At 34.1% G+C, this 23,858-nt stretch overlaps 1 protein-coding gene across 1 annotated transcript in view; it reads right to left on the bottom strand.

The window, feature by feature from the left end:
* Positions 1 to 23,858, bottom strand: part of LOC119251459 (collagen alpha-1(XIX) chain) — a 268,629-nt gene that overhangs the window by 95,159 nt on the left and 149,612 nt on the right. The window contains exon 16 of the mRNA XM_054698153.1: positions 5,949 to 6,002. Coding sequence (XP_054554128.1) covers positions 5,949 to 6,002 — 54 coding nt within the window. The remainder of the gene's footprint in view (positions 1 to 5,948; positions 6,003 to 23,858) is intronic.

Raw genomic sequence — 23,858 nt, 5'->3', positions numbered from 1 at the left:
CCCAGACACAGGCTTTAAAGCTGGCTTGGAGCAAGCACTTTAAGGGAAAAGAAAAGGTAAAATCTGCAAAAAAATGTTGGGAGAAGGCAATTAAAAGTTGGTTGCCTGGAGGGAAAAATATATAAAGGACAGGCACAAGCAGAGAAGCTAAAATGAGAGCAAGATTGTAGGGTAAACTGTAAAGAATTTAAAATATAAATTTCTGTTTAGGATCAAAATTAGGGTCCAGCAACAAAAAGTGCAAAAGTGTCATCTTGGTCCAATCAAACAAACTTCTGTTTTAGGCAATAACTAGTTGATTCACCAATAAATGTTGTTGTTTTTCAGAGACCTGGAGAGATTTCTTTGAAAAAGACCATGACAGCTTGTTACCATTCCTGAGATAATAGACATGTTCTTAATGTGACTATAATAGAGAAATCCAAGGTTATGTTAAGATAATAAACTTTTAATATATTGGGAGATTCTATTAGGAATATTAGGAAATTCTACGAGGATACTACATCTTACATGGAATTTTTATAAATGCCAGTTCTTTAGAGATGTTTCATATCAACTTGCATGAACATGTTCAGCTATCTTTTCACTAAGATACTTTTCTGGGCTTCTATCCAGACTTGCCCTTATATCCCTCCATTAGATAGCTATACCCCACTTCTGCCTCTCCTTCATCACAATACACCACTTAATTCCCTTATACCTTTTCTTGCAATTTTTATATCCAATGCTTTCTCCATTATTCAACTGAAACTCTCTCAGCTGGCACCAAATCAGTCACTTCTTCTCTTATCCAGCATCTTTCCTCCCACTTTATTCCAAATTTAAATTCTGCTAAAGCCAACGTGCATCTTGGAACTCCCTGCTGTTGACTTCTTGGCCCTGCAGTTCCTGGTCCCCTCCTGGTCCTCTCTGCTCTCATCATGGGCTCAATATCCTTACGGCCTCCAGCAGGTGGTCCTCCATGTTCCTCATCCCTACAGTTCTCTCACACATTCCCATCTAGGACTTAGGATCACTATTCAAACATTAGTTAAATTTTAAAAATTGTGTTAATCCATAAAGACTGTGAAACAAAAAATGTGCCAGTCAAGTGTTTTAACTACAGGACTTCAAAAATTATAGCAAATTAAAAGAAGATTAATGGCATATAAAAGATTCAAATAAGAAATTCAGGAGGTTAAAACTTTTTAAAGCCCACAAATTTCAGATATATATTGCCACCCAACACTGATGGTGTTAAGAGCAACTCTTAGAGCTGCTATTATTTTTATATTTTATTAAATGAACACTTTATAACCTAAAATTGAGCAGCTCAACAGACAACAAAAAGTAAAACCTACTAATAAAATTTCAAACAAAAATTTGGTATTTTACTTGGAATAAACAATGGCTTATTATACTTATAGAAAATGCTACACAAAAGGTTAAAGAGAAAAAGAAAAGGAATTAACTGATCAGAATGTGCATGCCTTAAAAATAGCAGTATTTTTCTATAATGGTTGCTATTTTTCAAAGTAAGTGTACATGTTTGGATCTCACCATAATCATGAGATATTGATAGAGAAGCTACTACCTATTTAATCACTGAGAAAAAAAACAAGCTAATAATTTAACTGAAATGTAATGTTCTTCTTCCCTTAAAGACATTATGTCAAGAATAAGTGGCTAAAACCTGCCACATACTTTATATTTCATTGCAAAAAACTTAATGATATTCAATTCCTTCCTGGTCAGACACCTATCATCAAAAGATAAGAGTTTTATTGACAACAGTGAATAATAAAGTATTTTAAATTCTTAAACATTTCTATTGTTTTCTATTACAAGGTTCAATGAAATGAAAAAAATACTGGTCTTAGCTTTCAGAATTTGTGGATGGTTATACACATGTACCAATGCATCAATATGTCTAAAAGAGCCGAGTGCTACTTAACTCTTGATCAGGGAAGAAATGGTGGCACTTAAGGACCTAAATGTAAATGTGTAAGAATGCTCATGTCTTAAAGTTAATTTTCTTTCTTTACAAGTAACGTATAAAGGAGAATAAATCACCAAGCATAGTTGTAAATAACAATTTGTAAATGTGGATAATATCAATAATATTAACTCTGGTTACTTTCCTTGATAAACATGGCATTTATAAAAGAGCAGTAGTAATAATGACAATCCATGCCTAACAACATCTATAAAATTCTATTTCTTTAGTTTCTGACACTATGTTACTCTTGATAGAAGATAAAATTAAATGAAAGTAATAAATTTATGTAGTCTATACATATTTATAAATGGAGTAAATTTGCATATTTATAAATGGAGTAAATAGTGGTTGAACTTTAAAATTTGAATAAGTTCCTCCATAATTATCATGAAGAATATATAAGTTTAATTTATTCTTTAACCCACCTTCTTCTGAAATGCAAACTTTAATAGGGTACAATTTCAATTTGAAGCATTATTATTTTTAAAAAGCCTCATTTGAATACTTTTTCATTTCAGCTAGTATCTGACAAAGACTCTCATAATTATCTTACCAGCCAAATTAAGAAACATGAATGGGAAGGAAGTAGAGAGCAAACATATTTATACATGATTTGATTATTGGGCCACAAGGACATCAGTGGTAAACAAAATGGCAGTCTTCATTGTGTTACATAATGTTGTCAGGCCCTGTTCTGCTGCAGATTCACTAGTGATTTGAATAACGACTTAGAAGGGAAGCTTGTGAAACTGTAAAGTGACATAAATCTGGGAGTTATTTTACTGAAAATAAGAACAACAGAATGGTATTACAGACTAATATCTGAAAAATGAAATTTAGCCAACACAAGGAACACTTTCCACTCTGTGATTCAAAAGACAACCGTACTACAATAGGATGTGTGAAAATCTGACTTGGCAGAAGTTTTTATTAAAATAAAAGGGACTAGCACTGAAAATGACCACATATCACTACAAGTCAAAGTGTGGTATCATTCCACATTTAAGAATTTGGTAAGAAGGTAAATCTCAAATGTTCTTACCATAAAGTTTTCTTTTAAAAATTTTTGTCAGAGGGGGCAAAAATCGCACATGATGATATCTACCTAGTCTCACCTCCCTAGCTTCATAATTTCCATTTCAAACCAGCTAGGATGTACTCAGTTATAGCTGATGATAAAATAGTGCATACTTAAGGTGAACAAATTATTGATCTGATAAGATCTGATATATTGATCTGATCTGATATATTGTGATACATTTACCAAAATCAGCTAATTAACATAACTATCACCTCACAGTTATCTTTTCTTTGTGATAAAAACACATAAAATGTATTCTTTAGCAAATTATAAGTATGCAATACAATACTAATTATAGTCTCATTGTTGCACATTAGACCTACCACACTTATTTATTTGCAAAACTAAAACTTTGTACCCCTTGACCAACATCTCCCCAGAGCCTCCCTCCCCTAGGCCCCAGTAACCACTATTCTATGAATTTGACATTTTAAATTTTACATATAAAATTTATATATATCTAAATCACATTTTTTTTAACCATTCATCAGTCAATGGACACTTAAGTTGTCTTCACATCTTTGTTAGTAAATAATGCTGCAATGAACATGGGGGTGCAGATATCTCTTTGAGAAACTGATTTCATCTTGTTTGGATATGTACTCAGAATTAAGATTGCTGGATCATGGAATAGTTCTATATTTAATTTTGCATGAATTTCCTTACTGTTTTTCATCATGGTTATATCAATTTATATATCAAACAACAGTAAAAGAGTTCCCTTTTCTCTGCAACTACACCATTCCTTGTTATTGTTTATCTTTCTAAAAACAGGCATTCTAACAGAATGTATTTCCCTGCTGATTAGTGACACTAACCACCTTTTCATATACCTGTTGGCCATTTGTCTACTTTGACTAATGTCTACTCAGGTTATTGCCTATTTTTAATTTGGCTTTTTGTTTTTTATGGTAATGAGTTGCAAGAGTTCCTTATATATTTTGATATTAACTAGGGAATATGACTCATTACTTAGTTTTAAGAAAGAGCTAGGTGAAAATGTTCTCTGAATTCTGAAGGCAGAAATTAATCTTGAAATATGGCCATAGATGTTATAGACATCTTGGTGATCACTTTAAGAAATGGAAATTAACTTCACAAGGTCATTTCATATAGTTCTCTGTCCTAAATAGGTTAAATGCTAAAGGCAACCTAAAAAGCACAGCTCTGGAGTAGTATTTTTTATTTTTCCCCAAGACTATTTAAAACTTCGATTCAGGTGGCTTAATGAACTGCTGGGTAGAAAGGTCTGGAAAGCTAGAGAGGAAGCTACAACTGTGCATATAGGAGTTACAGGGGTTGAGAGTAGAGCCCAAATGTGACTATTTTGTAAATAATTTAAAAGATACAGACAGCAATGTATCTTTACTAGCAATGTATCCTATCCAAGTTGTTTAAAAACCTCAGTTTCTCTTATGAGGATTATAGTAGAATATACCTCTTTGGACTGATATGAAAGGAAAATGAAATAATAATTTTGAGGCATTTAGTAAATATGGGCAGCCCATAAATGATAGTCTTTATTTACAAAATTTTTATTTATTTTCTTAGTTATCAAAACTGTTAAGCCCAATCAGGTTGATTACCAGGGCCACTGGGAATAAAAATGGACAGAAACTTTTGAAAACTAAACAAAAACTTGATATCATTTATTCCATTCTTTCCAAATCAAATCTTAACTGTTATACCATACGTAAAACATAAAGTAAGAAAAAAGGTAATTTAGTGGGAGGAATTGTTTAAAGAAAAAGGTGCAATACCATATACAGAACCATTGGCTCAATTGCAGGTTGCAACAGAAGTACACTGTCTATGTACAGGACATATTTGCCATGTTACTTTACCTAAGTAAGACTACATATGTTCAATCCCATTCCTGACACCTCCAGGACATCCATGAGTGTTTTTTGGGAAAGACTATTAAGATATTGAGGGTCTACAGAAGAGAAAGAGTAAAGAGAACTGAAATTTTATTAACTTAATAAAAGGTAGCCTTGAAAAAATATGCCATTGGTCTTGAAATACTCAGAGGATTCAGATTTTGGATTAATATACTGTGATAGTAAAGAAAATAAGGATTCTAGAGTTAGAAGCCCCAAATTCAAGTCCTGATTCTAATTTTTATTAGCTCCTTGACTTTAGACAAGTCACCTAAACTGTCTGACTCACACAATCTTCATTTATAAAGTAATAAAAGTTGATAAAAATCATATGAAAAATCACATATAAAATATTTTGAGATTTAGAAATGATTTAAAAATAGTAAAAATGACAATATGCCCCTGAAAGGGGGGTGGACCATGGCTGAAAATGTCCAAACAATGCTGACCAATTGTCACTCCAGAGGTTAATTTTATTGAGGGGTAAGAAGACTGTACTAGAGATAGAAGGTAATTGCTACTTCCAATTGCAAGTACATTTATCCACTTGTTGCATATTTTACCTTAAAGGCAATAAATTATGTTGAAATGAAAGTTACAAAAGGTTATTAAAGTCAATAACTGAATTTGGTGAAAGCATGTAGTTAATATTCACAATTTTTACAGAATTTATGAATGGGCTAGAACTCCACAAAGAATTCTCATCAACTTAACTCTGCACAGATGAGCATAACTCAAAATGTCAAAATAAGACCAAAGTCTCTAGGTCAAATTGTATTTAATTCATTTCACCCAACTAAATCTCTACATTTGTGCTACCACTCTTGGAAATACATAGAATTCTCTGAATTCTAAATAGTTCTGTCAAAATATCAAATTGCAGCATTTTGGCAGTTGATAGTTTCCTTATGTTTATCTGCTTATCACATTTTGGTTTTATTTTATTAGTGTACATAAATAAGTAACTCCTGAATTAGTAATACCAGCCAGTTGTTCCAAGGTTACTTACCCTCTGACCTTCTTTTCCAGGTGGACCTTGGGGACCTTGTATCCCCAGCGAACCCTATGGGAAAGAAAGGATACCTGTTAATAGAGTGTCTCATGTACACCTGCTTCACAAAGAAGATCATAAAAATTAAAACCTTCTTTATTAAAAAAAACTTTTAAACTTGAGCTCTTTCAAGGCTAGACTACACAATATTAATAATGACAAATTGTCTTTCTTTGATAATTTTATTTTTTTACTTAACTCCAGAAAAAAAGACAATTCCAAAGCAGCTATGAGGTCCAAAGTTCACTCCCAGTGAAGACTCTCATATAAGCCAAACCTCAATTCACCAAAATAGAGTAACTAAATCATAACAATCTTTGCAAGCAGAGAAAAATGTCTCTTTATATATTTAAACTCCACAAAACAACTACATTTTTGATTGAGCCTCATTCTGTGAGTATCCTCTAAGAAAGCACATGATTTTGATGTGGGTTTCAACATAAGACTACTCATAACATTTAATTTTTAGTATCTTTGACATTATTTAATACTTTCTCATAACATTGTCAAGTGAAAGGAAAAAAATAATCATTTTTTCATATCATAAAAAGGTCCGGAAATCCCAGGTACTATTAATCTGGAAGTCAAATCTGATTCTCAAAGATAGTTACTATTATACAGGAATTCATATTCAATGTGACACTTAAAACGATACTGCTATTTTTAAAAATTTGTCGGCAGTTAATGCCACTTATTGCCTCTGAAAGCTTCTTCTGGTTTCTCTGCTGTTTCTTCCTTCCTTGTACAACCTTTAAATATGGGTTTTCAGCTCATTTTCTTCTGTCTACAGTCTACTTGCCATGATCTTATATAGTGTAGGTCTCAACTTGTTTAGGTCAATGAGTCTAAATTTGTAACTCCAAGCTTATTTCCTGAGCTATGTATCCACTTAGCCAACTGCCTTCCTGACATAGCCTATGGGCTATCTCACAGTCATCCAGAATTTAACATGTAAAAAAACCAAACTTACAGTGACCACACACCTGAGGGGAGAACTCTTACACAGTTCAAGAATTGACAACAAAGTAAGAAAAAAGTACTTCATTAAAAAAACTAACTTAAACAAAAACAAACTTAAGATCTTTCCTCCAAAACTGGATCCACTTCCAGCACCTCCCAGCTGAATAAATCCACAAAACATCTCCTGGAGATCAAGCCAGAAATCTAGAACTCATACACCATAGCTTTCCTCTCTCCAGCTTCTTTCACATCCAGTAACCAAAATGAGACTGATTCATCTTCAAAATATATTGGAGTCATCTATTTCTCTGTATTTTTTAGTGCTCTTACCAACTATTCTTGCTCATTTGTAAGAGCTTCCTACTTCAAATCCTCCACTATCAACATCATGGTCAAGTGACCTTCAGAAAACCCAGTCTGAGAGGGGGTATAGCATAGCACTAGAGCCTTGGACTTCAGAAGACACAGACTACTTGTCCTGATTTCTTACATGAAAAGATGAAACCTTGCTTTGCTGTCATAACGTTCCTTGTTTTTGCCATGTAAAGTACTAATTACAAGTTCATCTAAATCATTATTCATGTTTGTTTCTCACACCAGACTCACAGGTAGAATTTGAGTCTTATTCATCATGGTATATGTTTATTAGTGTCTGAATAGAAAAAAATTCATAATGGGAAATCAATTCACATTAATAAAAGTTTTTGGCAGTAATTCTCAAAATGTTTTACCAATATTTATGATTAATTTATCACATATTAAATGCCATCAATGATTTCAAATAAATGAGAAATATAGTAATAACATAGCCAAAAAAATGTGAATTCAGGTGAATTCTCAAAGAAACATTTCTTTATTACCTAATTTAAAAATCATTATGATACAATTTTATAACATGAACTTTTTCTATACAAGTTATGGCTATATTTAAACTAAAATATTAAATGGTCATATGATAACCTAAAATTATTATGTATATACTCACTTTCTTCATAGAAACTAAATTTTCATAAATGTGATAACATATAATTTATTTAAATATAGACATTTAACATTCTCATTTAGATAGCTTTCATTTGATAAAATGGTCAGAATTCAGTATAAATTACAATAACTAGTTTTCAAAAAAGGATTAGTACAAAAATTTTCATGTGTCATCAAGCCTATATGTTCCTCCAGAAATTTATTCCTGCTCTACAAAAGACTAATAACATTCATGTATTTATTACTTTCAATTTTTTTATCTATCTTTGGAACAATTTAATGTTATGGGTCATGAGGAGTCTATGTTTTATTGATTTAGACAGGAATAAAAACTAGGCAAAGGAGAAGTTATCAGTTCTATTTGTTGTTGCAAAAAACATCTACCAAATGATATGGAAAGTTGGCTAATTAGGCCAACTTTAAGATGGCAAATTCCTAATACTCATAAGGAAAAAAAATGTTGAAATCCAAATATACCAATTATTAATTACAATATAATTACAGGGAGTTGTATCATTTTTTATTAGACTGACACAAACTTGGCGCTAGATTAAACTCTTCTCTCTGTCCCTTAGGAAAACTATTATCATTTCATGAATAATCAAATTTATAGATAACATTTTTGATATTCTTCCAAATGCTGACAGCTCTCTCAGTGTTTTTAAATATGAGTTACTAAAACACACACATACCAAACATTCATCAAGGGAGTACAATTAATTCTGAACAAAATTCGAACAATCAAATTTTCACTCCCATTACAGTATGGGAAGTTATACAACAAAAGCCTATGTAATGGTTAAATATTACATTTGGTTTGGAATGTATTTAATAGATTAAAAACACAAGAAATTTTGTGTGCAAATCCCAAATATTAAGATATAGTACAATCACATATATAAATGCATTACTATGCCCCCTTGATGTTCATGACATAACAGGCTTCCCACCCCACCACACTGTCTTTGTTAAATTTAGGCCCAGCCAGCAAGGAATCTGATAAAAAATTGGGAAATTGCTTTTAATCTTTAATTGATTATTCACCATTTGAATTAGCCATAATAATTTTTATGCTAGTCATACTATATTAATGTTCAGAATATTTTTCATCTGTCTTTATTGAAAGTTAGTTGACATTTAAAAAAATTACTTGACTATGGATTCTAAATAAAGACTAGTAAGAAAACAGTGGGATTGAAAAATACTGATTGTCTGTGGTGAGAGACAGGTTTTTGCTCTACATATAATTATGTTTATTTTCAAAACTTGAACTTGGATTTAAATACTGCTTTAGGGTTCTCTTGGTCTTTTCTGTATTCTTCATCTGAAATGATTATTCCATTCTCTGATGTCTAACCATAAAAATGTTTTACAGTTCATTTAAGAATTAATCATTTACCACCTATGGCATGATTTCTATTGTGGAATTTATTTAAATCTTTGTCCACTTAACATTTTTCAGATTTACACTATTTTTCTAGTTAGAGAATCATATTCTTAAATTCTTTGTGCACATGGCATATTTGCATAATCTATGCATTTTCTCCTTTGACTTAATTTGTCAAATAATAATGCTTATCCATTTTTATTCCTTTTCCATCTACTTAATCTGTTTCAAAAGTCACTGTAAATTGTGTTATTCTTAAAATTCACAAACGTAAAGCTGAAATGCCTTTCTAAAAGCTTGAGACTGTATTTAGGATATTCATGATGCCAATATCTATATGTATCTATACAGGCATTCCTTTTTTTTTAAGTGGAATTATGGAGATAAAAAATGTTGACAAAGAAAAGAATTCATAAGTCATTACCTCATTTAGTTAGGATGAAAATATGCAAAAAATAGTCCAAACCAGCTAAACATTTTCAGTTCCAGTGGATAGTTTTTACAGTGTTACATTCCACATAGCTGTTTCTGGACAATCTACCTATTATTTAAGACAAGATTGAGCTAACCAACATGGAAACCCATGTAAATATTTAACTGAGAAATTACTTAGAATTAAAAGTTTAGAATAAGCTTTGAAGTGTTTAACAAATACAGCAGATGTTTAGTAAAGTTAATAGGGTAGATTAATTGCATTAGAATGCATTTTCATTTGTAAAAAGAAGCAAGATACATTCATAACTTCTCAATCAAAAAAGGACTGAAGTAAAAACGTGCAGTTTCATTTTGAAGTATTATTTGCACTCCCTTGCCAGAGCGTTGCAGAACATATGATACCTAAAAACCACTTTAACAAAAATGTTAGGCAAATAAGTACATTTTAAGTGCCATAATCATTGCTTTAGGATAGGCTTCATAGACTTGAAACAACAGATTAAGTAGAATATATATAAATTCATAAAATACTTATGTATTTCCTATGTTTCAAATAGAACGTACAAAATTAAAATGGAAAACACAGGTTATCTTTATAGAGAATTTCATGCTTGTAACATGAGAATAGTGAAAACAGGTATTTTATGTTGGAAATATCAGAACAAAAGACAAAGAGCTAATAAGTAAACATACAACAAGCCCACAGTCCAATCATGGGAAGTGATTCTTATATTAGTTATGAGAAGTGGCATTTTAGAATGTTTATTAATGGAATAACCAGTTTTAAGTTATTTTACAAAATTATCATGACATAAATAACTTTCCTTCTAGCATATAAGTATTCAAAAAAGGAATACATTATATATAAAAGACTATCATTTTATCACAAACTATTGTTCCCCACAATATAGGAAATAGATGTCTTTGAAATAAAGAACAATAGAATCTTTTTCATACACTAAAAAAAAGTTCTTACAAACCTTCCCAGTAACACTGACAAAAGGATAAGAAGAGCTGTCACTAAAAAGAAAACTCTGTGAAATATTTGTGTGGACAGGAATGTTTCAATCATGATCCGTTACAGTAAATGGGTTCCATAATTGAATGGACAATTTTATTTTACCTTCGCAAATTAAAAAAAATAGAAGTCCTTTGCAGTGTTTTCAAAGCTTCACAATTTCATCTGAAAGCCCTGGCAGCAGTTTAGATGAGACATAATGAATTGTGATCCTTCCATGTGGTTGCAGGGATATATTATAATAATCTTTTTCTATGTTTTTTGAACTCAAAAATCAGATCTTTTTTTTTGATATACAATAGGGTGTGATCAGTTACTATTGATTCAGCCAAAAAAAGACTACAAATACCATCAATTAAATAATACAACATAAAGCCTGTGAATCAGGAATGTTGTACAGGAGCATGCCTATACTTCCCACAATGATTTTTGTACTATCACAGGACTTTCCACTTTGTAAGCTGTAGATACAGTTCCTTTACACTTTGCATATTATTTAGCACAATGCATTTGGTAAGCATTGAATGAATGAATGACTTCTAAGATTCTGAACCTTTACATTCTTCTTAGTAATTCTGCAGTATTAATTGATATAATTCTGCATCAATATTAATTGATATAGATTCAGAAAATTCAAATCATGTACTTATTCATTCACAAATTCACTGATACAAAAATAATTCAATTTACTTGGATTATTGGTAGTATTGCAATAGAGTTGCTATGCTATTTGGGAGGAGTTTGTACTTTAGAGGAAAAAACAAAACTGTATTCTTTATTTCACATTCATGAGGATTAAGTACTTATTTAAAAAAAATGAACTGAAGAGATTCATGTTTTTGCCTGTATCAGTAATTAATAAGAAATAGAGCCAATGAAGTTATTTTAAATGTTTATATCATTTAAATTTATATAGTTCATAAAAGGTAGTTACTCTTAATTCAGTTTTATTTTTTTGTTAAAATTAATTTCATATGTGTAATTATCCTTGATGATGAAAAACTGTGTAGATTTGCTTTATTTGGGCCCTAATCTAATAATTGTTATGGTTTTATTTCAGTTAACTCAAGGCTTTGTTGACAAGTAAAATATTGGTAAGTCATGGTCCATCAAATCCATTTGTATCATCTGTCTTAATGATTTATGTGAGGGAGAATATGATTGATTCAGCTTTAATGATTAGTTTGATCAAAGTAACTGTGTCTATGTTTGGATTGACTTTGTCATAGGTCAGTGTTTCACATGGAGATATGGTTCCACTTCAGGCAGAGGGGATAATCTATACATTGGTTATTTTGCAATGTCTCCAGAAGAGTGGACAGCATGATAGAAATGTAATTCCAAATTTAATATTATCAGTAACATTTTCATTTGGGTTATGACTAAACTGAAAGAAACTAGTAACTTTAGGATTAAAAAAAAAAAACAGTACAGAGATATTCACACATGAGACAAAAGACCTAGCTATTTAATGCTGATAACTGTGACAATGGAGCTATACAATATTTGGCTAAATTGCAATTATGTAAGATGGTAAAACCCAAATTTTAAGAGGAAAAATCTTCCATAGTATAATAAAGAACTATTTAAATTGAAAACATATATTGAAGCATTTTTTTTCTAATTTTTAATCTTTCTACTGGTCTTTCCTCTTTTCTGCCAGAGGCATCTATTTTCCTTAGGAAGATTAAGGCTTCAATCACAAGTATACAATGGAGGACTCAAGAAAGAATTTTTGATATTCAAGAAAGGATTTTTGAGTTCACAAAAGAGAGTGGTATGAAAACCATGGTCTTCAATAGAAGAGTGTTTCTAGATATTAAAATTCTCATCACTACATATCAAGAGATGTTTTCATAGAAGATAAAGTTTGACTGTGCATCACATGGAACAGAGGCAGGAGAAAATATAATGGTAGTTCTATCCAACCCCCTAAGTCCTTTCCTTTTGTTTCCTTGAATGAGGTGTTTCAGAAGAAGGTTGGTGAAGAGTAAGACACCAGGATTCTTGTTTTTCTATATGTGGAAAACCAAGAGGAACAAGAATTCATAATGCCTTTGATTTATTAGTAGTAACATTAATGCTAGAAAACAGTGGAGCAAAACCTTTATAAATCTGATGGAAATAATTTTCACCCTGGAATTCTATACTAAAACTACCAATCGAGCATGAGCAGAATAAAACCATTTGCAGATCTCAGCAATGTAAAATGTAAAATCTCAGAAAATTGATCTCTCATTTTCTTATAAATTGCTTGAAGATTTGGTCATATAAGTGAAATAATAAACTCAAGAAAGGATATATAAGAAAGAAGTATTAGAATCAACCCAGAGAAAAAAATTAAGGGAGTCACAGAATTCTGTTGCTGGTCTAGAATTTTATCTGAATGAGATTCTCAGAAAATAAGAGAATGGGTGAATTTGAAACATATATGGGAAAATTGTTACAGGGAAAACAAAGAAAATTGGAGACATCAGAAAATAAATAAAACAATTCAAGGAAGAAAAAGTATATTACTGATTCTGCAATTATCAACATTTACATAGTGATAAAAATGTGAACAATTTGTCAACAATTATGTCTAAATATGAGTATTGTTGTAACTGAAACCATTTACCTGTATGTTCCAGAATATTTTTCAATTAATAGAGCCTAGAATGCAAGAGTGTGCATTCCACATTTTGTCTATGATTGTCAAAGTATTTAACCTTTGCCAGCTTTTTGTGTATATATGTGTGTTCAGAATATTTAACATGAGATCTATCTTCTTAACAAGTTTTTAAGTTTATATACAGTATTGTTAACTCTAGGGATAAAGTTGGAAAGTCTATCTCTAGAATTTATTAATCTTGGTATATCTGAAACTTAATATTAAAAAGCAATGCAGGTGCGACAGACCTCTCCTGCCGCACCCACTGCTCCCCTCAGCAGTGTATTTCGTCACTCTGCCTGTTCTGTTCCCTGCTCTGGCTCTGGTGAGTTCTCTCATCCTCCTGCGTTTCTGACTGTACCCAGTGCTTGTATAAATCATTCAATCAATCAATCAATCTTTAAAAACATAAAAAGCAATGCATTAATTTCCCCTCCTTCCTCCAGTTCCTGGCAGCTATCATTCTGTTTCTATGATTCTGATTATTTTTAGATACTTCCTATAAGTGGAATCATGCAATATTTTTATCTGTCACTGGCTTATTTTACTCAACTAATTTACTTCAGATTCATCCATGTTGTTGCATAGAGCAGGATTTCCTATTTTTAAGGTTGGATAATATGCCACTGCATATTATATATACATATATATATACATATATACATATATACACATATATACATATATATACACACACACCCCTCCCCTTTTTATCCATTACCCAAAAGGAACATTTAGGTTGTTTCTACATCTTGGCTAATTTATCTCAGGTATGTGAGAACATATACCATATCATTAATCATTAGAGAAATAAAGTAAAAAAATCACAATGCGCTATCAACATATAACTTTTAGAATGGTTACTATTATAAAAAAAGATAAGTGTTGAGGGGGCGGAGCAACATGGCGGCGAGGAGACGCTGCGAGTAAGATCTCCCATTAAAAAAAGTTAATAGGGAGGAAAAGCGGCAGGTCCCAGTGAGAACCGGGACACGGAAGATAAACGGGTGACGCCAGCAAACTGCCCGAAGAAGAAAGTGACCATAAAAGAGGACTAGAAGGGAGGGAAGCGCAGAACCCTGCTCCCCTCCCCCGCCCACAGAGGCGGCACTCTCCAACCGGCAGAGAGGAGGGAAACAACAAACCCAAACGACGAACAAGAACAAACGACGCAGCAAGCGGGACTGTGCGTGGAAAGGAACTATTGCAGCCACCACACCCTGTGAACGGGAGCTGAGGCGAACCCTGCAGGATTCGCCGCGGCGGTGAGCGAACGGCTCCGGGCGCCATTAGAGAAGAACAAAGACCCCGGGAGACGCGCACACAGCCCGGGCTGCCGGTAAGCTTGCACGGAAAAGTGGCGCGCTCAGCGCACTTGAAAAGCAAGTGCAGACCGGGATCGCAGCTGCCCAGGTCCCTGCGCCTGCGACCTAGGCTTGCCGGGAGACGACCTAGGCTTGCGGGGAGACGCGCGGAGGTCCTCACTGACGTGAAGGTCCCTCCCTGAGTGAGCAGGAACCAGGCGCCCAGGCACGGGAGCGGTGCAAAAGGCGCCATTCCCGCGCCACTGAACTGGGCTACAGCCCGCGTCCTGGAACTGAGGGCTTTGAACTGAGACCCGGGGCACGAAAATTCGGGGTGTGGGTTCTCCACGACGGTGGGGCACAAGGCAGACACAGCACCCCAAAGCTGTTGAGGTGTACCCTACCATTCCCGCTCTGTTCCCTGTCCCACGGGGTGGGGGGAGGCGAAAAACAGCCCCCCAAGGACAATAGGAGAGATCTCTGGCGCCACCTAGCGACCAGGAAAAAAAAGTCACTAACACCCCATAGAACAGGAAATTTCTTAAGACTGCTTGAAAAGGGCAGAAGGCTTCTGTAGGACCCAGTGGCCAGCCAGGAAGTTATTCCACGCCAGGCCCCTTCCAACCAGCAGTCTGAGCCCACAGAGGGAGCAGGCACCCACGTCCGGGGCAGACCGGGTGCGCAGAAGAGTGTGCCTGAAACCGGAGGCACAGGGACTGCATCCCGCTTTGCCATTTGAGAACAGGGACATTTCTTCAGTAAAAACTGCCTAAAACCAGCAGAAAGCTCCCCCAGAAGACAGAGATGGCTCCTGGAAGAGCCAGAGGGGAGCGGAGAAGTTCACCCAAGATGTCAGTCAGTCCGAGCAACAGTGTCCCAACGCATACGACAAATTAGAAAACAGACAGTAGGGAGTAGAAGAACCACACGCAACCTAACAACTCCTCAGGAAAGAAGCACACCACAAAAAGAAAACCACTCCCCAGATTGCAACGACAGCAACTTGGAAGAACTTCTGAGCCTTCCAGAAAGAGAATTTAAAATTGCCATGATTAAAAAAGTGATAGATCAGAAGAAGGAAATTGAGTCCCTAAAGAGGGAAGTAAAAGAAATGCAGGAGATCAAAGAATTAATGGAGGAACTAAAGAACTCCGGGAAAAGCAAGGAAAGCAGAATAGATGAAATGGAAGAACGAATAAGTTCTCTTGAAGACACAGAAATAAAAAGAACCAAAACAGAAAAGGAAAGAGAAGTACGAAGGAAAAAGAATGAAGAAAGACTTCGGGAACTATCTGACTCCATGAGGAAAGGAAATATAAGAGTTATAGGAATCCCAGAAGGAGAGGAGAGAGATGTAGGAACAGAGAAAATATTCCAGGAGATAATTGAAGAGAACTTCCCAAATGCGAAGAAGGAGCTGAAAATTGATATTCAAGAAGCAAGAAGAACACCAAACTTCCACGACGAAAGGAAAAGCACAGCAAGACACATAATAGTAAAGCTCCCAAGAATCCAGGACAAGGAAAAAATAATGAAGCTGACAAGAGGAAAGAAACAGATAACATTCAAAGGAAAACCAATCAGGCTGACATCAGACTTCTCTGAAGAAACACTACGGGCAAGGAGAGAGTGGAGGGACATAGTCAACAGACTCCAAGAAAACAGATGCCAACCAAGAATACTCTATCCCGCAAAGCTCTCTTTCCTCCATGAAGAAAGAATATGGACCTTCCCAGACAAAGAGAAACTCCGGAATTTCATTACGACTAAACCCCCACTCCAAAAAATACTACAAGGAATCCTAAAGCCAGAACCTCAGAGGGACGAATAACAACGAAAGAAGACCAAAAAAAAAAAGTTATTAAAATAAAATAAAATCAAAGGAAAGACAAACATAATGGCAAATACAGATGCTAACATATCAATATTAACTCTAAATATAAATGGACTAAACTCTTCAATAAAAAGACACAGAGTTGCAGCCTGGATTAAGAAACAAAACCCAACCTTTTGCTGTCTCCAGGAAACACATTTAGCTACAAAAGATAAAAATAAGCTCAAAGTCAAAGGATGGAAAACAATCCTACAAGCAAATGGGCCAAAAAAGAAAGCAGGAACAGCTATACTTATATCAGATAAAACAGACTTCAAACTCAAAAAAATAAAAGACCCAATGGTCACTACATTATGATCAAGGGGACAATACTTCAAGAAGAAATAACACTCATTAACATATACTCACCAAACGAAAGAGCACCAAAATATATCAGACAACTGTTGTCCTCTCTCAAAACAGACATCAGAGAAAACACATACGTAGTGGGAGACTTCAACACACCACTACCAACAATGGATAGATCAACAAGACAAAAAATAAGTAAAGAAACTAAAGCTCTAAATAAGGACCTAGAACATTTGGGCTTAACAGACATCTATAGAACACTAAACCCAAAAAAAACGGAGTACACATTTTTCTCAAGCGCACACGGATCATTCTCCAGGATCGATCACATACTGGGGCGCAAGACAAACATCAACAGATACACCAAGATTGAAATCATACCAACCATCTTTTCTGACCACGAAGGCATCAAACTAGAAATAAATCATAAAAAGAAGGTAAGGAACTATCCTACCTCATGGAGATTAAAAGCCACACTACTGGAAGACCACTGGACTAACGAGGAGATCAAAGAAGAAATTAAAAAATTCTTTGAATTGAATGACAAGGAGGACACCAATATCCTAAATGTATGGGATGCAGCAAAAGCAGTAATAAGAGGAAAATATATAGCAATAGAAGCTCACATCAAAAAACAAGAAAGAACTCAAAGAAACAACCTAATCTCGAAGCTCAAAGATCTAGAAAAAGAACAACAAAAAAACCCCAAAACCAGTAGAAGAAAAGAAATAATAAAAACCAAAGCAGAAATAAATGAAATTGAAACTAAAAAAACAATCCAAAAGATCAATGAAACCAAGAGCTGGTTCTTTGAAAAAATAAATAAAATAGACAAACCCCTAGCCAGGCTCACAAGGGCAAAAAGGGAGAAAGCACAAATACACAGGATCATAAATGAAAGAGGAGAAATCACAACGGACACAGCAGAAATCAAAAGAATAATCAGTAACTACTATGAACAGTTATATGGAAACAAGTTCAAAAATCTAGAGGAGATGGACAAATTCCTACAACTCTACAATCACCCAAAGCTAGATAAAGAAGAAATAGAACACCTAAACAGACCAATTACAAGCAGCGAAATTGAAATGGTAATCAAAAACCTCCCCAAAAACAAAAGCCCAGGGCCTGATGGATTTACAAATGAATTCTACCAAACATTCAGAGACGAATTAGTGCCTATCCTTCACAAACTCTTCCAAAAAATTGAGAAGGAAGGGACAATACCAAACACGTTCTATGAAGCCAATATTACACTAATACCAAAACCGAATAAGGACAACACAAAAAGGAAAACTAAGGCCAATCTCCCTAATGAACACTGATGCAAAAATCCTCAATAAAATTTTAGCTATCAGAATCCAACAATGTATCCATAAGATAATTCACCACGACCAAGTTGGATTCATTCCAGGGGCACAAGGATGGTTTAACATCTGAAAATCAATCAACGTTATCCAACACATCAACAAAAAGAAATATAAAAACCATATGATAATATCAATAGATGCTGAGAAAGCTTTCGACAAAGTGCAACACCCATTCATGATAAAAGCCCTTGAAATTCTTGGGATACAAGGAACATACCTCAACATCATAAAGGCCATCTATGACAAGCCAACAGCCAGTATCATTCTCAATGGTGAAAAGCTGAAAGCAATTCCATTAAGATCTGGAACAAGACAAGGATGTCCACTCTCACCACTGCTTTTCAATATAATACTGGAAGTCCTAGCCAGAGCAATAAGACAAGAGAAAGACATCCAAGGAATCCAAATAGGAAAAGAAGAAGTCAAACTATCACTATTTGCAGATGATATGATAATATACATAGAGAACCCCAAAATCTCCACAGAAAAACTAATTCAACTCATCAATCAGTTCAGTAAAGTGGCAGGATACAAAATCAACACGCAAAAGTCAGTAGCCTTCCTCTACACAAACAATAAATCTGAAGAAGAAGAAATCAAAAAAACCACCCCTTTTATTATCGAAACAAAAAAAATCAAATATTTGGGAATAAATCTAACAAAAGAGGTAAAGGACCTATACAAAGAAAACTATAAAACACTGTTAAAAGAAATAGAAGAAGACACAAAGAAATGGAAAGACATCCCCTGCTCATGGATTGGAAGAATAAACATTATTAAAATGGCCATCCTACCAAAAGCAATATACAGATTCAATGCTATTCCAATCAAAATCTCAATGGCATTCTTCAAAGAAATAGAACAATTATTGATGAAATTCATATGGAATCACCAAAAACCCCGAATAGCCAAAGCTCTACTGAAAAAAAAAGAAGGAAATGGAGGCATCACACTCCCAGGCTTCAAACTATACTACAAAGCCATAATCATCAAAACTGCATGGTATTGGAACAAGAACAGACATACAGACCAATGGAATCGAATAGAAAATCCAGAAATAAACCCACAGATTTATGGTCAACTAATCTTTGACAAAGGAGCAAAGACTATGCATTGGAGCAAAGAAAGTTTGTTCAATAAATGGTGCTGGGAAAACTGGGTCGCTACATGCAAAAGAATGAAGCTTGACCACTACCTCACACCATACACAAAAATCAACTCAAAATGGATTAAAGAGCTAGACATAAGACCTGAAACCATAAAATACATAGAAGGAAATATAGGCGAAACACTACGGGATTTGCACATCAAAGACATCTTTACAGACACATCACCCAAAGCAGTGATAGTGAAGACAAAGATAAACAGCTGGGACTACATCAAATTAAAGAGCTTCTGTACAGCAAAAGAGACAATAACAAAAACAAAGAGAAACCCCACCAACTGGGAGAACATTTTTGCACCCAACACTAATGATAAAGGACTGATCACAAAAATCTGCAAAGAGCTGATGAGACTCAGCAACAACAAAGAAAATAATCCAGTCAAAAAATGGGCAGAAGAGCTAAAAAGAAACTTCTCTGAAGAGGAAATGCAAATGGCCAACAGACATATGAAAAAATGTTCAACATCACTTGTCATCAGGGAAATGCAAATCAAAACTACCATGAGATACCATCTCACACCAGTGAGAATGGCACATATTAAAAAAACTAGCAACAACAAATGTTGGCGAGGGTGTGGAGAAAAAGGAACTCTTCTGCACTGTTGGTGGGAGTGCAAACTGGTCCAACCACTATGGAGAGCTGTGTGGAGATTTCTGGACCTACTAAACATAGAGCTTCCATATGATCCAGCAATTCCACTCCTAGGTATTTACCCAAAGGACACAGAAACATCAATTCCAAAGAGCACCTGCACCCTATGTTTATAGCAGCACTGTTTACAATAGCTAAGCTTTGGAAACAACCCAAATGCCCAAAAATAGATGACTGGATCAAGAAGATGTGGTACATATATACCATGGAATATTACTCAGCATTCAAAAAAGATAAACACATGCAATTTGCAGCAACATGGATGGCGCTGGAAGGGATCATGCTCAGCGAAATAAGCCAAAAAGAAAAAGAAAAATACCGGATGGTCTCACTCATAGCAGGAATCTAGAAAACTTAAATAAGGGACCAGGAAAATGAATATAAGAAAGTGAAAATCAAAATCAACAAAAAACTATGAACCAGAGACACTTTTTGGGGGGTGGGGGGGTGGGAGGGGAAGGATTGGGGTCAGAATGGGGCGTTTGCAATTGTATGGGGGAATATAAAAATAAAATTTAATATTAAAAAAAATAAATAAAAGTTAAATGAGGCAGTTTCTGCCTTTCAACTATTTCTGAAAAAAAAAAAAAAGATAAGTGTTGGTAAAGAAGTGGAAAAATTGGAATCTTTTTATATACTGTTGGTGGAAAGGAAAAAGGTAAAGCCTTTATGAAAAATAATATGGAGGCTATCAGAAAAATTAAAATGAGAGCAAGAATATGATCTTGAAATATCTCTTTGGGTTTATATCCAAAAGCATCGAGAGCTCTACCAATCTTGAGTGAAAATCGTAGCTTACATTCTTTTTGATCCCATAGCAATTGTTTGCTCATGTGGTCAAATTTACTAATTGTTTTTCAATTTTTACTTTCTGGGCTCTTTATATTAAAAAATAATTACTATTTTTAGAATTTCTATATTTTCCATGGAACTTCTCTGGTTTTGTTTTTCACCATTAACATTATGATCCATCTGATATTTTTATTACACAAGTGTGATGCAGGGATCCCACTTTGTTTTTCCAAATGGTATCTAATTGTCCTCTTTCATTTATTAAAATAATTTATTAAAATATGATATTTACTAGTAAAACTTTCGGTTCTGTTATTTTAACTATGAAAATGTGCTGACTTAAGTAGCATAAAGATTTTATTTAAAACATTAAATCAGCTAATGCAAATAAACCCAATCGCAAAGTTCACTTATGCTAGCAGATTCAAATAGCATTTGAAATAGCAAAGAATTGCTCTAGTTTTTATACCTGGCAAATATCTTAAAATATACAGCAGACAAGTTCCCACTAGTGTTAACAGAAGCTGATCTCAAATTGTAATAACTTACCACTAATTTTATTAGCACAATTGCTATTATCATGTAAAATATTTTTCCCTCACTTTGTCTTTAGATTCAATCAATTTGTACTTATTGGTAATAGAATCAAGGAAGAGGGCCTTTACAGATTGAACAAGCATGTTAATTCAACAGAACATCTGAAAAAATGCCAAGGTGGCTGCTTAAATATTGAATATTTAATTATGAACTCATAAAATCAGTGCAAACTCTCTACAAATTAAGAATTAGCTATATGGTACAATTTAGTCATTTGTGCACTAATAGAAAAAGTAGTTATGTTGCCTATTTATTGTTTTTCTGTGAATGTCAAGTGAGTAAATGTTGTTAGCAGTTTTTATATTGACAAAAAAAGACTGAACCTTGAAAATGTTAGAATTCTAAGCCTTAATTAAAGTCAGCTGAGAGCTTTGTCTTTGTGGAAATTATATTGGGAGTCAATGGATAAATCAATACACATACAAATATTTATTTAAATAAACCTTTTAGAAAGAGATTCAAAATTTTAAGCTACTCAATCATATCTATTTTATAGACAGAAAAAAATTAAAATCATGTCAGTGCAATTCCAATTCAATGCAAGTAACATTAATAATATTAGTTTTGGTGTGTCACACAGACCCCCCCCCCCACCAGGATGTTGTTACTGTGTCACTTTTCAATTGCCTGGGTTGGTAACATGATATGTTTCTAAATAACCAGACTGTGATGCTATTAAAGCAGGGAAACACCTCTTAATTTTCAAGCTACTAATCAAACACTAGAGTTTGGCATGAAGGTAAATTAGAATTGTTTTCTTAATATTTCAATGAGATGGAGCAATCAGAAAATTTTCATAACTTTCTGTAAAAGGGTAACTAGTGTAACAAATGAACAAAAAATAATTTGAAGTCAGTGCACTAATACAGAGCTCTAACAAGCAAACAATACTGAATAAAAGGACAATGTGAGCAACATAAGGACTCACATTTGTACAGAATCAAGAAATAGAAATCCCAGTCCAACATTTCATTATCATTACAAGAAATCTTTTGATGATCTCCACACCATCTCAATTAATAAATTTGGAAGGGAAGAGAGGGCTAACATTTATTGGCACCCTGCGATTGTGTCACAAAGCCTACTAGTCAGCTTACTTATGTGATTTTATTTAATTCTAACAACTCTAAGAAATAGAATTTGCCCCTTTTATAGATTTTTAATAAAAAACCCAAATTTCCTAAAGATAATACTGTAAAAAGTAGGGAACTTGAGCTCCAAACTCAGGTATCTTTAATCCCCAAACTGTTGTACTTCCAATATAGTTGACTTTCACTTCTAAAATATTTAAACATAAGATTTATTTGAATATGCATCATCTAAATTTATGAATGGAAATTCAGGCCAATTTGATTGGATTTAAGACACAGGATCCCTTGACATTTTGATATATGAAGATATTAATCTTTTCAGAATAGATTATATTAGAAAAATAAGACAAGCTTGTGAAACATGATAGCGTTCTATAGGAAAGAGAATGAAAAGTCAACATCATAGACTGAAGGGAAGAAAAACAGCAATGAATCATATGGTAGCTGAGGATATGTGGTGGTCAGAAGCTAAATGAGACAGCAACAGTTAGCAGTGATGTGTTAAGAGAACAACCTTTGCTAGGATTTGCTTCAAAAGGAATACAATGCATAAGAGCTGGAGGTTGGAGACAATTCTTTATGGTTCTTCTGCACTTCTACTTGTCATGTGAGTGAGGCACTAATTGCTCTATGTTCTGAAGTATTCACTCTTCAGGGGTGGCCAAGATAATGGCAATGGAGAGGATTCAAACTAATTCTGGTTCATCTACCTGGATACTTTTGTTGGCATAACATGGCCTTGTTCAAATAGATAACAGTCATTCAGTTTAACACACTGTTCATTCAGCACCTTTATGAAAACCCACTTGGTTACAAAGACTGGGTCTTTGTAAGATTTATAGAAAATATCAATATCCTTGTTGATATATCTGGGCTGATAAGTCAAGGGAAAAGATCAATTTAGAAGCTTAAGGAGAAAATACCTGGCTTTATGAGGCAGATCTGACCTGGATGATTTATGGGATTTGTTTAGCTGGTTGGGTCTGAGATCTTAGGAACATGGTTGAAATCAACACCAGAGGGTAGTCTCATCTACTTGTTTGTAGTCCTCATTAAATATGGTATGAGACAAACTGAACAGTTTTGTTCCCAGCCTCCATGGATAAGTTTAATGAGAATGATTAATAGGGTGGCATACTCATAAATATCTGCCAAAAGTAAAGACCATGTAGAAAAGAGGAGTGGATATTGTTGTGAGACAATGGTCTTTTGTGTTTCTGAATGTCTTGTGAAGGAGATTCTAATTGTACTTTAGTCCTGGACTATCTTTTGAAGAATGTC

The sequence above is a fragment of the Talpa occidentalis genome, unplaced genomic scaffold (assembly GCF_014898055.3).
Source record: "Talpa occidentalis isolate TD23 unplaced genomic scaffold, MPIMG_talOcc4v2.1 talOcc4.2, whole genome shotgun sequence".
In the NCBI taxonomy this organism is placed as follows: domain Eukaryota; kingdom Metazoa; phylum Chordata; class Mammalia; order Eulipotyphla; family Talpidae; genus Talpa; species Talpa occidentalis.
The sequence above is the reverse complement of the archived record's forward strand: the minus strand, read 5'-3'. Positions and strand labels throughout refer to the sequence as shown.